General features: G+C 41.2%; 1 protein-coding gene across 1 annotated transcript in view; it reads left to right on the plus strand.

Moving 5' to 3' along the window:
- Positions 1-1,429: 1,429 nt before the first annotated feature.
- Positions 1,430-16,164, plus strand: part of SIDT1 (SID1 transmembrane family member 1) — a 78,279-nt gene continuing 63,544 nt past the window's right edge. Inside the window, exon 1 of the mRNA XM_023758708.1 lies at positions 1,430-1,636. Coding sequence (XP_023614476.1) covers positions 1,430-1,636 — 207 coding nt within the window. The remainder of the gene's footprint in view (positions 1,637-16,164) is intronic.

The raw sequence follows: 16,164 nt of genomic DNA on the forward strand, positions 1-16,164 counted from the left end.
TTTTCAAGAACATTTTTTTTAAAGTAAAAAAAAAAAATTGTCCTAATAAGGAGTCATCAGCATTGTTTTCTGATTGTGCAGTTATAAAACTTTATACCAAATGCATTGCACTTATTTTTGAAGTTTGAATAAATTGTAGGAATTCAATGAGGTAAAACAAACAAAAAACTCCCTTTGAATGGCAAATGCTAGGATTTTAATCTGTAATCTTAACTTTTTGAACAAGATCGGTTCCTTCTTTGTGACTCCTTTTTTAATGTTCCTTCAGGTTGAACCCAATTATATGCTTTTCTAGTTTGTAAATAACTTACAGCTGAAATAAAACAGTGAGTCCCCTTCTACACTTGAATGGTGACTATTTGCTGTTCTCCAAGACTTCCAAGTGATCCTGTTTCCACCACGCCCTTTATCTGGCTCTTTAACTGCTTAAATCGAACCCCCTGTTTTTTGTGAGAAAATTCCCTTTTAATGATGGGCTGTGTGTCTCTCTCTTTTGAAAAACATACAGAATCCTAGGGAATCTTTCAGAATCCGAGAAGTCATTACAAAGTGTAAGGTAGGCAAGAAATAGGGTGGAAAGAAATGCCTTGTGCATAAATCCAGTTACTCTGAGTCACCCTTGGCAACTTCCGGGACCAGGCTTCAGGTGGTGCTAGAAATTGTCCTCTTACCCATATCTATTTATTTTTTTTAATGACTGTGCATATTTGCATACACAGATGGTTAGAGAGAAAGCGATGACGTGAGTCTCTCCTTGGAGACTAGGAGGTGATCAGGAAATAAAACAGGTGTCTGGAAGGGGTTCTGCTAGAGAAGGGAGAACTGGGAGTTAATAAGCATCACTCAGACAGGCAGGAGTTCTCCGCAGGTAGCCGCCCGGCCAGGCGCACTCGTGCACCCTCTTTGGGGACAGGCTCTGCTGCTTTCTATTTCTTCGCTGGCGGCCAGGGTGCATGTTTATTTGAAAAGGATTGAGCTGCCTGCTCAGTGGCTGGTCAGCTTGACTCTTCAAGACTAGTGGATAGTTCTTTTTAATGTCTTCAATGCTTTTTTTTTACTTTTCTTTTTTTTTTTTATTTTTTTGAAGGGGAAGCGATCGGTTGAAATTCTGGTTTGGTAAGTGGGAGATTCTCAGAAATGAGAAAAGGGGCAGGAAACTGACTTAGAAGCCGGAGCGCAAAGTGCAGCCCCCAGCGGGTCATCTCCCGCCCCCTCACTCCTGGCCGTGACCTCCCGCCGAGACCCCCGGCGGCTGCACCGATAGTTGCTCGGTCCTTCCCCGGCGCGTTGTCATCGGCTGGGCTTGCCCGTCATCGCCCGCTCTGCGCCGAAGCGCGCGCCAGCCCCCCGGGGAGGCTTGGGAAGGACCGGCTCTGCGCTCGCCCGGTCCCCAGGGCGGCTCTGCTGCGCGGCGGGCGCGGCGCCCACCATGCCCGGCTGCCCGCGGCTCGCCCTGCTCTGCGCGCTGCCCTGGCTCCTGCGGGCGGCGGCACCCGGGAGCCCGGCGCCACCCCTCGCGCGCCGCGACCCCCACGACCCGGCCAGGGGCGCCGATTTCGATCGTGTCTACAGCGGCGTAGTGAGCCTCAGCACCGAGGACATCTACTCCTTCTCCTACACCAGCCAGCCTGGCCAGGTAAGAAGCTCGCTTCCCTCGCGCGCTCGACTCCCAGGAACTTGCCAGACCTCGGAGCCCGTCGCTGCTTCGGGTCCTTCGGGAAGCGACCTCGGGAGACTTCGGGGACTGGGGGCCCCTAGCTCCTTTCTCATTCACCGCAATCACTGCCCCGCCGGGCGGCGCGTCCTCCGCAACCGGCCTTGGGAACAACTCCGCTTCCCTTCCCGCCTCCCCTGGCCTGGCCGCTGGCATTTCTGGGCTTCCCAAGGCACTGGTCCCCCCCATGGTCTGCGGGTCTGTCCGCCTACTGGACCTTCCTCTAGGAAAGTCACGATTTCTAGGGTCGCGGAGGGCAAGGACCGCAACTCTGGTCCTGATCTACTGCAGGGAAGGAAACTCGTTCCATTGGGATGACTCCGCCAGACCCTTCTGTTTCCTAGCGCATTGGGGTGGGAGCGCTGCTCGGAATCTAAAACGGGAATGTGTGAGAATGGACGCAAGCTGCAGAACCTCTGTGCATTCATAGTCACTTCCTGTGCTTCTGTACCATTGTCACACATCTGTGCTTCCGAGAAGCCGGAAGACCCGGCCAGAGACGTAGGAACTGCAGCCATGCCCCTGTCTGTTGAGATTTTGATTTTAAATAAGGATGGATAATTGTGTGAAAATGTTAGACCTGTTTCTGACAAGAATTGAGGTGAGGCAAGGGAATGACTTCCAGCAGCTATCCCTTTGACACATATACTCTGATTATATAATGCAAGAAAAACATAGCATGATTTTTTTTTCTTTAATGGTACAGAGAAAAGAGAAAACCCCCCATTGTACCTGTCTCTGGATCTTCATCCCACATAAATGTGTGTGGGTATGTGTCCCTACTCCCGGGAAAATTCAGGAACTGATTATTGGGATACCATGATATGCCTCCCTCTGTAACTCTCACTGACCCAGGAACTTGGGGTTGCACTGAGCTGGAGGGACCCATGTGCCTATGCCTTCCCAGTCATCTCCCAACTGTGTGTATTGAGCAAGTGTTCCATCTCCACTCTGTCACTCCACCCTAAGGTGTGGTTGCCATAGCAGCACAGCCCTCACCCTGTCCTGTCCTCCTCTGACCTTCCCCTGGTGTGTCCTGAAGGGAGCCCAGTGGCTGTGTGCAGAGCCGTTCCATTATAGACACTTGGGAAGGGGCAGTTTTTATTCTCCAAACTCCACCTCTTTCTGTCCTGTGTGTGGTATGGACCAGCTGACATATCACAGATAAGGTGTGTTCCTAGCCCTGTGATGGACTCAGAACAAATAAAAGTCTAAAGAACTCCATGATCTCTGGGATGTACTATCCCCCTAAATTATTGGTAAGAAAACTCAAGTGATCTGTGCAAAGTTAATTCCTAACATCAGGCTTTAGTGTTTCTTGCACTTCTGCTTAGAGATAGATTGACTGCTTTTTAACTGTTTGGCCTTTTTGCCGTTAGTATTCTGCCAGTTCCTCTACTTCACTATAGCACAGGTGATACTGTTTGAAGTTGGGGTCACCTGACTGACTTTGATAGAAAACCATGGGACATTGAGGAAAAGGGCAGAATCATGTTCATCTCTGTACCCCAGTGCCTAGCACAGTGCTTGGCACATAAGAGGCTTACCAATGTTTTTGAAAGGGGGAAAAAAAGAATAAATAAGTGAAGAAAGATTTAAGGACTCTATAAGCTGAAGCTAAATAAGATAAACTATGTAGTGTTTCACTAGGTTGAAAGTGTAAGAACATTTCAGATAAAAACAAAAATTTTTTATGAAAAACAAAATTTTTAAGAATTTTTCTGCGATTATGCCCTTTCCATTTTGCCTGTGTGTTAAAGTGCCTTTTGTTTTATGAAACAATGTCAATTACTTTTTAAAATATCTTTGCATAATACAATAAAAAGTTAGTTATCCTAGAAGTCCCTAAAATTTTACTAGTCAGCAATACAGGTGGGGACCATGGAACTGACAGATAACTCAAGTATTTTGATGCCAGTAAGCAATAATATGAACCATATGTTCTCAAATCTTACAGCTTTCTGAGCTCTCTCTCTCTCTCTAATGTCCAAGTAAGACCATGGAACTCTCCACCCGCTTACTTTGGGAAGTGACCCTCCTCTGCCTCCAGTCAGTATTTCTGTTGATTTCTCCAGAGATGGCATTTTTCTGACCTTTTCGTCCAACCCATTACTCAGTTTCTATTGATAGCCTCCTCTCTTCTTAATCCCTTTTGCCCCATGTTGAACACCAGCAGCCCCTCCTTCCAATACCATGAATATGATACTGTTGGATTTAGCAGAATTTTACCGAAGATTTGGACTAACGTAAGGAAATTGCAGAACACCACAGGATAAGTGATAGATTAAATCAGAAATCTAGGCAACTCTGTCATAACAATTTATCAGCTATTCCCCACGGGGAAATCTCAAGATAGTGACACTATTTTGGGGCACTGGCTTATCACTATCTTCCTGGCCACTCCGCACCCCAAATGCTGACTTCCCACTCTCTAAATTTTTGTTACTATCTCATATCAAACAGTTTTGCCTCCATCACCAAATACAGACTCACCAAAGGGCTCTGCTAAATAAAGGTCTATAAACGCATAAGTATAAGCATGGCCATGACCAGTCTCCTTTGACCTGAGCAAGTCCTGGTCAGGGCTCCTTCCCCTGAAGGGGTCCTTTCCCACCTACCCCTCTTCAAACATTGTTATATTTGCCATTATTTCACCTTCAGCTTGGAGGAGAAAGGCTATTCTAAATTTAGGCTTTGGTAGAGAGAGGAAGCTACCATGGGAGCCTTCCCTCCTAATCTTTCCTGTCAGCCTCGGCATCTCCCCTACCAAACTGCTGTTCTGGAGAACTGTTTAGCCACGTGTATGCCGTGGTAATTAGCTGAGCTCAGTACCAGGAAAAGTCTCACATGCCTTCCAGGCAGACAGTAATGTAAATAAGAAGTTGCCATTAAAAAAAATATCACCGAAAGATTGGAGTGATTGGTTTAAAGAAGAATAATGAAAGTAATGATTGAAGATGCAGGTTAGGCAAGACCGTGGTTCATTTCATTTCCCTTTTCAGAGGACTAGGGTTTCACTGTGGCACACAAGGTGTTCTAAAACCACAGGCTGGAGCAAGACCGGGAGGAAATCACCTCGCTGAGAAAGTCACCAGGGATATGATTGAGTAGGACAGAGGGCACAAAAGCAGATTTTTTGGAAATGAGACTACTTTGTACAGACAGGCGCTGGCAATAATCAGATGTTTATATTTGAGTCTTTAATTAAAAATCTACCCACCGTGCAACAAGATGTCTTTCTGAGACTTTCAGAAACAGAATTCAGTGTTTGCCATAGAATTTTTTGAATTTGAAATGTTTCCCTGGAAATAATTATTTTGTTTATTACACGGAGGCATTTGTCTTTTAATGACATATACTTTTCTATGCCCAAGGAACAATGCTGGCTTTAGTATGATCAATCAGTCATGTATCTAAACCAGTTATACCAGTCTCTTGGATCCAGGTTCAAAAGCCCACTCAGTTCTCATGAACAATGGTATCTTCTAAATATGTACATGAATAGTGATGGAGAAGAATGTAAGATTTTGATGTGCAGCCTCAGTTCTCCTGGTCTCGTTTGTGCTCTCCCTGTGTTCTTGGTACTGCAGCAGCGAAGCCTCCTCTGATGTTCTCTTACTGAACTGCCTGGTGCTTGTTTGTGAGGGGAGAATCATCTCATTAGCACATGATCTGGGTGACTGGTTACTGTCTCTGTCAGCTCAGGCTGTTAGAACACCATAGTCTGGGGGCCTTAAAAAATATTTCTAACAGTTTTAGAGGCTGGGGAGTCCGAGATCTAAGTGCCAGCAGATTTGGCATCTGGTGAGAACTGGCTTCCTGGCTTATAGACAGTGCCTTCTGTCTGTGTCTGCACATGGCCCACAGAGCAGAGAGAAGCAAGCTCTCTCCCGTCTCTTCTTATAAAGGCACTAATCTCATCATGAGGGCTCCAAACTCGTGATCTAATTACATTCCTAAGGCCTAATCTCCAAATACTATCACATTGGGGATTAGGCTTCAAGTTATGAATTGGGGTGAAGGGGGGAATACAAACTTTCAGTCTATAGAAGTCACCTCCCACATTTTTCCCTGTGGCTCTGAATGGAGCATCAACTGTCATAAGGGTGTCACGGGCTGACCATACTCCAATTATGATTTTTACAGAGGACCCATCTTCTGCCTGCCTAGACAATAATCTTGTGCTAAATTTTATAATGAATTCTGTAGGTATGTGCTGTCCAATAGGTAACCACTATCCACATGTGGCGATGGAGCACTGGAACTGTAGCTAGTCACAAAATGAGTTGTGCTGTAAGGGTATAGTACACACTAGATTTTGAAGACAGTATGAAAAAAATAACATAAAATGTGTCATTCATATTTTTATTGATTATGTATTATACTAGAGGCCCGGTGCACAAAAATTTGTGCACTGGCGGGGGAGGGTGGTGGAGGAGGAGGTGGGGAGTGTCCCTCAGCCAGACCTGTGCCCTCTCACAGTCTGGGACCCCTCGGGAGATAACCACCTGCTGGCTTAGGCCGGCTCCCGGGTGGCAGATAGCAGGACCAGATCCCACGCTGGGTCGCAGATGGCAGGCCCTCTGCCGAACCGCCCCGCCCCGCTGCCCACCGCACACGGCAGGCCCAGCGGGTGGTGGGACGGGGTCGGCGGATGGAAATCGGCCTGGCAGGCGGCGGGGCGGGGTGGGGCGTGGGGCGGGCGGAACATGATCCACCGTGCCCCGCCCTGCCAACCACCGGGCCATGCACAGGGACTGCAGGCCCAGTGGGCGGCGGGGCAGGCGGATTGCACTGTCCTGCCCTGCCTAAAGTATGCAAATTAGCCGCCATCTTTGTTGGCGGTTAATTTGCATCTCGTGCTGATTAGCCAATGGGAGGCGTAACGAAGGTATGGTCAATTACCATGTTTGTCTATTATTAGATAGGATACTGGATATATTTGGTTAAATAAATACATAGTAAAATTCACTTCACCTGTTTTACTTTTTTAACGTAACTACTAGAAAATTTAAAAACATGTTTGGCTCATATTATGTTTTTATTAGATAACACTTCTCCAAGTACTACAAGACTTTAGAGAAGTCAGCGGTTCTCAACCTGTGAGTCACAACCCTTTTGGCAGTCGAACGACCCTTTCACAGGGGTCGCCTAAGACTATCCTGCATATCAGATATTTACATTACGATTCATAACAGTAGCAACATTACAGTTATGAAGTAGCAATGAAAATAATTTTATGGTTGGATCCAGAACATGAGGAACTGTATTTAAAGGGCCAGAAGGTTGAGAACCACTGGAGAAGTCATTCATTCCACCAATAGCTTTGTTGGAGGTAATGAGGTTTGAAAAGGTGATAATAGATAAGCAGAACTTGGATAGGCAGAAAGAAAGGGGAATAAGGCTGCTGTAAACATTCGCATGCAGATTTTTACATGGATTTAAGTTTTCAACTCATTTGGGTACATACCAAGGAGCTTAATTCCTGGGTCACATGCTAAGAGTAGGAACTGTCAGACTTGTTTTCCAAAGTGATTGAACCATTTTGCATTCCCACCAGCAGTGAATGGGAGTTCCTGTTGCTCCACATCCTCATCTGCATCTGGTATTGTCAGTGCTTTAGATTTTAGCCATTCTGACAGGTGTAGCATGATATCTCATTGTTTTAGTGTGCAATGTCCTGATGGCATATGCTGTTGAGTATCTTTTCATGTGCTTATTTGCTATCCATACTTCTTCTTTGGTGAGGTGTCTATTCATATTTTTTGTCCATTTTTAAATTGCATTGCTTGTTTCTGTATTGTTGAGTTTTTAAGAATCCTTTATATATTTTGGATACCAGTCCTTTATCAGATACAAGTTTTGCAAATATTCTCTCCTTGTCCATGGCTTGTCTTTTCATTCGCTTAATAGTGTTGGGTTTTTTTCCTAAAGAGCAGACATTTTAAAATTTAATGAAGTGCCACTTAACAAGATTCTTTTCATGGATCGTGCCTTTGATATGATGTCTAAAAAGTCACCAAATCTAAGGTCACCTAGATTTTCTTCTATGTTATTTTCTGGAAGTTATATAGGTTCAAATTTTACATTTAGGTTTATGATCCATTTGGTGTTAATTTTTCTGAAAGGTGTAAGGTCTCTGTCTAGATTTTTTTCTTTTTTAAATTTTTTTCTTTCTATCTAGATTTTTTGTTTTTGCATATGGTGTCCAATTGTCCCAGCACTACCCTATTTTTAGTATTACAGTATGTGTGTGTATATGTGCATTTACAGCCTGACTTGAACCAAAGAGTTTGAAGCAGCTTCTCACCCAGAGCTCATTGTCCTTAGCCTTCCCTTCTGCAGCCACCACCTCTAATTTTGACCATTCTCTTGTTGCTCCTTTGCTCTGTGTATCTGATGTCTCTGATTCTCCCATCCTTTTTGTCTTTCAAGTCTTTTATGTATACTGTCAGCCCATCAAGGTTCTTTCTCTTCTCTGGTTCATCTCCTCAGGTTGTGTGAGGCTTTGCTGCCGCAGACACTCCTTCTTCTATATCTCAGGAGATAAGTTTTATTCCTTACTTCCTGATTCAGAGCCATGGTGGGTCATCTCAGTTACTTGAAATCTGGTCTCCCTATTTTCAAGGTTTTGTTATAGAATTTTAATACCAATAGTGGAGGATGAAGGATTGTGCATGTCAAGTCTACTTAGCTACAGATGTGTAATCGGGCTTGTACTTGAGACTTTTCCTGTTCTTTTTTACATCACTACAAAAAACATTTAAACTCTCCCTCGAAACCACAAGAAAGGGGACTGTATTTAAACTTAAGAGCTAACAGGATCTGTTAAGTCACCCAATCTCTTCTCACTTAACAGGAGGGAAAACTGAGAGCCAATGAAATAAATGATTTCTCCAAAATCATGTAACTAGTTTAAAGCAAAGCCAGGAACATAACTCAGGTTCCTGAGGATATTTCCTCAGGGTGTTTCTGCTAAACCCCTCTCCCTCCCACAAGATCACCTCTTTTAATCAACAACAAGAACAATTGTTAAATATCGTAGTCATACTTCCACAGCCAGGTCGTTTGACCATGCACTTTAGGAGCTTCATGTATGACTTCCTGACAATACTGAAAATTGAAGCAAGAGATTTTTCATTTTTGTTTTCCCTCATGAATTGCCCAGGCCTCCATTTGTCTGTGTCAGTCAGCAGGCAGGGTTGACACTAAGTAAAACTGGGAAGTTGGCAGATTTTCTTCAGTGTTTCACGGAGCCACAGCCACCCACCAATCATGATCTTACTCTGAGTCCCTGTGGACCAAAGGGTCAATCTTCATCTCTTTTGTGCTTTGTTTTTATTTTTATTTTTTTATTTTATTTTATTGATTTTTTACAGAGAGAAAGGGTGAGGGATAGAGAGTTAGAAACATCGATGAGAGAGAAACATCGATCAGCTGCCTCCTGCACACTCCCTACTGGGTATGTGCCCGCAACCAAGGTACATGCCCTTGACCGGAATCGAACCTGGACCCTTGAGTCCGCAGGCCAATGCTCTATCCACTGAGCCAAACCGGTTAGGGCTTGTGCTTTGTTTTTATCAGTGCTGGGTTCTTTCTTTGTGCCAGAAACAGGGCAGCTTGGAGACCCAAGCAGCAAGCCTATATGTTATTCTAGGACAGTATTAATCCTGAGAACTGGTATTTCTGGATCCCCACTAAACAGCCATGAAGATAAGCCATCGAAAACAGGAATAACTGACTGTTTCTGTACCTGTAGGTTTAACTGCCCTTTGTGGACAAAGTGACTCACACTCTTTTAATTAACCTAACTGGAAGCATATGCTATGCTCCCCCAAAATTAACATGTAAATGCCCAGTTTTATTTTAGCCTCTCCAATATTTGCAAAATGGAATCCTGTATTTGCCCTCCCCCTCCCCAACCTTGCCATCATCACTAGAGTGGAGGAATTATAGCTTTTTAAGAGAAAGATAATGTTTACCTGAGGAATAAAGAGATAAAAAGTAGGGGAAAGGAGAGAGGCAACAGGATGAAGTCTGGGTGTTCAGAGGTGGTTTTAGGAGGTCTGTGAACAGTGAAGTTCCAAGATAGCTGTGGGATGTGAGTGAAATAGAGAAGAAAAGAGAATGTGGGGTCTGGCAAGATTTTTACCTGAAAGCAACAGAAATCAGCCAGCTAATAAGAGCAGAAAAATAATTTATTAGTAGAATTTAGGTATCTCCCAAATCTGATTACCAGGTTCAGACTACAATTTGGAACCAAGGGAAACTAAACTGCAGGGGATTATAGCAATAGCTGGAAAACAGTATAGGGAGGCCTCAAAACATTAAAAATGGAGCTGCAATAATACCCAGCAATACCACTTCTGGGCATTTATGCAAAGAATACAAAAACACTATTTAAAAAAGATAAATGCACCCCTATGTTCATTGCAGCATTATTTACAATAGCCAGGATATGTAAGCAACTTATGTGTCCATCGACAGATGAATGGATAAAAAATGTGGTATATGGTCCAGCTGGCGTTGCTCAATTGACTGAGCCTCATCCCATGCACCAAGAGGTTGCTGATTCAATTCCTTGTCAGGGCACATGCCTGGGTTGTGAGCTCAATCCCCAGTAGGAGGTAGCCGATGGGTGTTTCTCTCTCATTAATGTTTCTATCTCTCTCTCCCTCTCCCTTCCTTTCTTTTTAAAATCAATAAAAACATATGTTCTAAAATGTGGTATGTGGATATACAATAAAAAATAATAAAATCTTGCCATTTGTGACAACATGGATGGACCTTGAGGGTATTATGCTAAGTGAAAGAAATCAGACAGAAAGACAAATACCATTATGATTTCATTTATATGTGGAATCTAAAAAAAATGAACAAAAAAACAAAACAGAAATAAACCCATATATACAGAGAAGAAGCTTATGCTTGTCCAAAGGGAGAGGGATGGAAATTAAAAAATAAAATTAAGACTGACATAAACTACTTTTAGGGATTAATATAAAGAAAAAATTATAGCAACAGCCATGCCACACGGCAGTGCATACATTGTAGTCAGGGTCCATCCTCGTAGCCAGCTGGAGGAGCAACCTTCCCCCATGCATGGGCCAACAGCAACCAAGACTCAACTCTAATAGGAGGGCTCACATAGCTGACACAAGGGACATTTTTGTAGCACCTATCTTGGTGACCAGGGAGACAGCACCACTGAGCCCCACAAGACACCTACTACATAAGGCCATGCTACCAAGGCTATCTCATACACAGAAACGAATACAGATAGGCAGGCAAAATGGGAGACAAAGAAACATGACCCAAATGAAAGAACAGGAGAAAACCCAGGAAAATAAGTACATGAAATAGAAGCAAGCAAGCTACTAGATACAGAGTTGAAAACAATGGTTATAAGGATGTCCAAGATACTTAGAGAGAACTTCAACAAATAGATAACAAGCATTAAAAAGGACATAGAGCCCTAGCCAGTTTGGCTCAGCGGATAGAGTGTCGGCCTGTGGACTGAAGAGTTGCAGGTTCAATTCTGGTCAGGGGCACATGCCTGGGTTGCAGGCTTAATCCCCCATAGGGGGTGTGCAGGAGGCAGCCGATCAATTATTCTCTCTCATGATTGATGCTTCTATCTCTCTCTCCCTCTCCCTTCCTCTCTGAAATCAATAAAAAATATATTTTTTAAAAAGGACATAGACACCATTGAAAATCAGCCAGAAATGAAGAATATAATATCTGTAATGAAGAATAAATTAGAAGGAATCAACAGTAGGCTAGGTGAAGCAGAAGATCAAATCGGTGATTTAGAAGACAAGGTAGAGGAAAACACCCAATCAAAGCAGAAAAAATAAAGAGTTTTTAAAAATAAGTATAGTCTAAGAGACTGCTGGGACAACATGAAGCATAACAACATCCATATTATGGGGGTAACAGAAGGAGAAGAGAGAGATCAAGGAATTGAGAACCTACTTGAAGAAATAATGGCTGAAAACTTCCCTAACCTAGTGAAGGAAAAAGACACACAAGTTTAGGAAGTGCCAAGAGTCACAAACAAGATGAACCCAAAGAGACCCACGCCAAGACACATCAAAATTAAAATGGTAAAGGTTAAAGACAAAAAGAGAATCTTAAAAGCAGCAAGAGAAAGACAATTACTTATCTACAAGAGAGCTCCCATAAGACTATCAGATGATGTTTCAACAGAAATTTTGCAGCCTAGAAGACATTGGCACAAAATATTCCATGTGATGAAAAGCAAGGACCTACAATCAAGACTACTCTACCCAGCAAGGCTATCATTTAACATTGAAGGTGAAATAAAGAGCTTCCCAGACAAGAAACAGCTAATGGAGTTCATTACCACCAAACAAGTATTATAAGAAATGTCAAAGCATCTTCTTTAAGAAGAAGGGGGGGGAGCATAGTTATAAGAAATAAAACAGCTATAAGTACATATATATTACATATATATTAATAATCACTTTAAATGTAAATGGCTTAAATGTTCCAATTAAAAGATATAGGATAGCTTAATGGACAAGAAGTAGAATTGTGCACCTGAAACCTGTATAATTTTGTTATCTAGTGTCACCCCAATAAATTCAATGAAAAGGGAAAAAAAGACAAGAAGACTTGTATATATGTTGTCTATAAGAGAACCAATTTAGAACAAAAGATATGCACAGAATGAAAGTAAAGGGTTGGAAAAAGGCATTTCATACAAATGGACATGAAAAAAAAAGCTGGGGTAGCAATACTTATCAGACAAAATAGATTTTAAAACAAAGGCCATAGAAGCAAAGAAGGGCATTGCATAATAATAAAGACAGCAATACATCAAAAGGATATAACCCTTATAAACATTTATGCAACCAACATAGGAGCACCTAAATATATAAAGCAAATATTGATGGACATAAAGGAAGAGATCAACAGCAATACAGTCATAGTAGGGTTTATTAACACCCCCATTGAAATCAATAGATAGATCTTCCAAACAGAAAATCAATAAGGAAATAGCAGCCTTCAATGATATAATAGAGCCAATGGATTTAACTGATATTTTCAGAGCATTTCACCCCAAAGTAGCAGAATATGCATTATTTTCAAGTGCACATGGAAAATTTTCTAGGATATAACACATGCTAGGACACAAGACAAGTGTCAATAAATTCAAGAAGATTGAAATCATATCAAGCATCTTCTCTGACCACAATGGTATGAAACTAGAAATCAATTATGTGAAAAACACACAAACAATGGAGGCTAAATAACATGTTACTTAAAAAAAATGAATGACATCAAGAAAGAAATCAAAAGATATCTTGAGAGAAATTAAAATGAACACACAACAACCCAAAATTAATGGGACACAGCGAAAGCAGTCCTAAGAGGGAAATTCATAGCAATGCAGGCCTAATTTAAGAAGCATGAGTCTGACCAAAATGGGTCAGTGGTTAAGTGTCCACCTATGAACCAGAAGGTCACCATTCAATTCCTAGTCAAGGCACATGCCTGGGTTGTGGGCTCGATCACCAGTAGGGTGTGTGTAGGAGGCAGCCAATCCATGATTTTCTCTCATCATTGATGTTTCTATCTCTCTCTTTTTTTATTTCTTCTTTCTTTCTTTATTTATTTAATAAATTTTTTTTATTGATTTCAGAGAGGGAGAAAGAGATAGAAACATCAATGTTGAAAGAGAATCATGGATTGGCTGCCTACTGCATGCCCTCTACTGGGGATCGAGCTCACAATCCGGGCATGTGCCCTTGACTGGAAACAAACCAGGGACCCTTCAGTCTGCAGGCCGACACTCTATCCACTGAGCCAAACCAGCTAGGGCGATGTTTCTATCTCTTTCTCCCACTTCTTTACTCTCTGAAATCAATAAAAATATATTTTTAAGAAAAAGAAGCATGAAAATTTTCAAACAATCTAACCTTACACCTAAAGGAACTAGAAAAGGAACAACAAAAAAGCCCTTAGTGAGTAGAAGGAAAGAAATAATAAAGATCAAACTGCAAATGAGAGTCTAAAAATCAATACAAAAGATCAATGAAACTAAAAGCTGGTTCTTAGAAAAGATAAACAAGATTGGTAAACCTTTAAACAGACTCATCAAGAAAAAAAGAGAGAGAACCCAAATAAATAAAATCAGAACTGAAAGAGAAGTAATAACTGACATCTCAGAAATACAAAGATTACAAGAAAATATTACAAACAACTACATGCCAACAAAGTGGACAATCTGGAAGAAATGGATAAATTCCTAGAAACATACAATCTCCTCAAACTGAATCAAGAAGAAACAGAACAGACTGATTACCACTAATGAAATAAAAAGAAATTAATAAAATTTTAAAAACTCCCAGCAAACAGAAGTCCTGGATCGGATGGCTTCCCTATGAATTTTACCAAACATTCAAAGAACTAACACCTATCCTTCTCAAACTATTCCAAAAAATTCCAGAGGAGGGAAGACTCCCAAACTCATGAGACCAGCATCATCTTAATTCCAAAACCAGATAATAATACTACTAAGAAAGAAAATTATAGGCCAACATCCCTGATGAACATAGATGCAAAAATTCTGAACAAAATATTAGCAAACTGAATCCAGCAATACATTAAAAAGATCACACACCATAATTAAGTGGGATTTATTCCTCTGATTCAAGGTTAACACCAAACCTGCAAATCAATTAACTTGACACACCACATAAACAAAATGAAGGATTAAAATCGCATGATTATATCAATACTAGAAGATGCAGAAAAAGCATTTGAAAAAATCCAGCACCCATTTATGATAAAACCTCTCAGCAAAGTGGAAATAGAGGGAACATACCTCAGCATAATAAAGGCCATGTAAAACAAACCCACAGCCAACATCATACTCAACAGGGATAGACTAGAAGTGTTTCTCTTAAGATCAGGAACAAGACAAGATGTCTGTTTTCACCACTCTTATTCAACATAATAGTGGAAGTTTCAGCCACAGCAATCAGACAAGAAGAAATAAAAGCATCCAAATTGGAAAGGAAGACGTAAAAATATCATTATTTACTGGTGACATGATACTGTATATGGAGAACACCAAAGATTACACCAAAAAAACTGCTAGAACTGATAAATGAAAAATGCAAATTAATACCACAATGAGAAATCACCTCACACCTGTAAGAATGGCTATCATCAATAAACCACAAATGATACTGTTGGTGAGGATGAGAGAAAAGAGAACCCTTGTGCACTGTTGGTAGGAATGCAGATTGGTGCAGTCACTATAGAAAACAGTATGGAAGTTCCTCAAAAAATTTAAAATGGAACTGCTGTATGACCTAGGAATTCCACTTCTGGTTACATAGCTGAAAAAACTCAAAACACTAATCCAAAAGAATAAATGTACTCCTGTGTTCATTGCAGCCATGGAAACAATCCAAGTGCCCATCAATAGACAAGTGGATAAAAAAAGTGGTGGTACAAGTATACAATGGAGTATTACTTAGCCATAAAAGAAAGAGTGAAATCTTACCATTTTCAATAGCATGGATGGACCTAGAGGGTATTATGCTAAGTGAAGTAAGTCAGTCAGAGAAAGACAATTATCATATGATTTCACTTATATGTGGAATCTAAAAGACAAAGCAAACAAACTAACAGAATTGAAACAGATTCATAGACACAGAGAACAGACTGGTAGTTGCCAGAGGAGAGTGGGCTTGTGGGTCTGGGTAAAAAAGGTGATGGGGTTAAGAAATACAAATTGGTAGTTACAACAGAGTCACGGCCCTGCCCGTGTGGCTTGGTTGATTGGGGCATCATGTGGTCCCAAACACCAAAAGGTTGCAGATTCAATCCCCAGTCAGAAGCAACCAGATATTTATCTCTCACATCTATATTTCTCTCTCACTCTCTTCACTCTCTTTCTTCCTATCTCTCTCTAAAATAAATAAAAAACATATCCTCCAGTGAGAATTTTTTAAAAAAATACTCATATGGGTGTAAACATGTGGAATAGTCAATAATATTGTGATAAATATGTATGGTGCCAGGTAGGCACTGGAAATATTGGGGAGAACACTTTGTAAAATATATAATTGTCTAAACCTTATGCTGTACACCACATATTTGTATGCTGTACAAAATAATATTGGAAGTAAATTCTATTTCAAAAAAATAAACTTAATATGGTACATTAAAAATATAAAGAGGAATATCCAGTCTGAGATCAGAGAAGAATTCAAGTAATCTTCTCAGCCACAATGTTCACTCTGTGATTAGTAATGATTTTGTCTGTAAATTTGACCTTCCCTGAGGACTCTTCTGCTGTCTCAAGAATTTTTCTTAAAGAGTTTGAAGGTGAAGATGTTTGCAGATGTTTTGACTCATTTAGAAAGCAGTTTCCTTAAGGTAATATTTATATCTGTCAAATACTCACTTAA

The sequence above is a fragment of the Myotis lucifugus genome, unplaced genomic scaffold (assembly GCF_000147115.1).
Source record: "Myotis lucifugus unplaced genomic scaffold, Myoluc2.0 scaffold_137, whole genome shotgun sequence".
NCBI classification, from domain to species: domain Eukaryota; kingdom Metazoa; phylum Chordata; class Mammalia; order Chiroptera; family Vespertilionidae; genus Myotis; species Myotis lucifugus.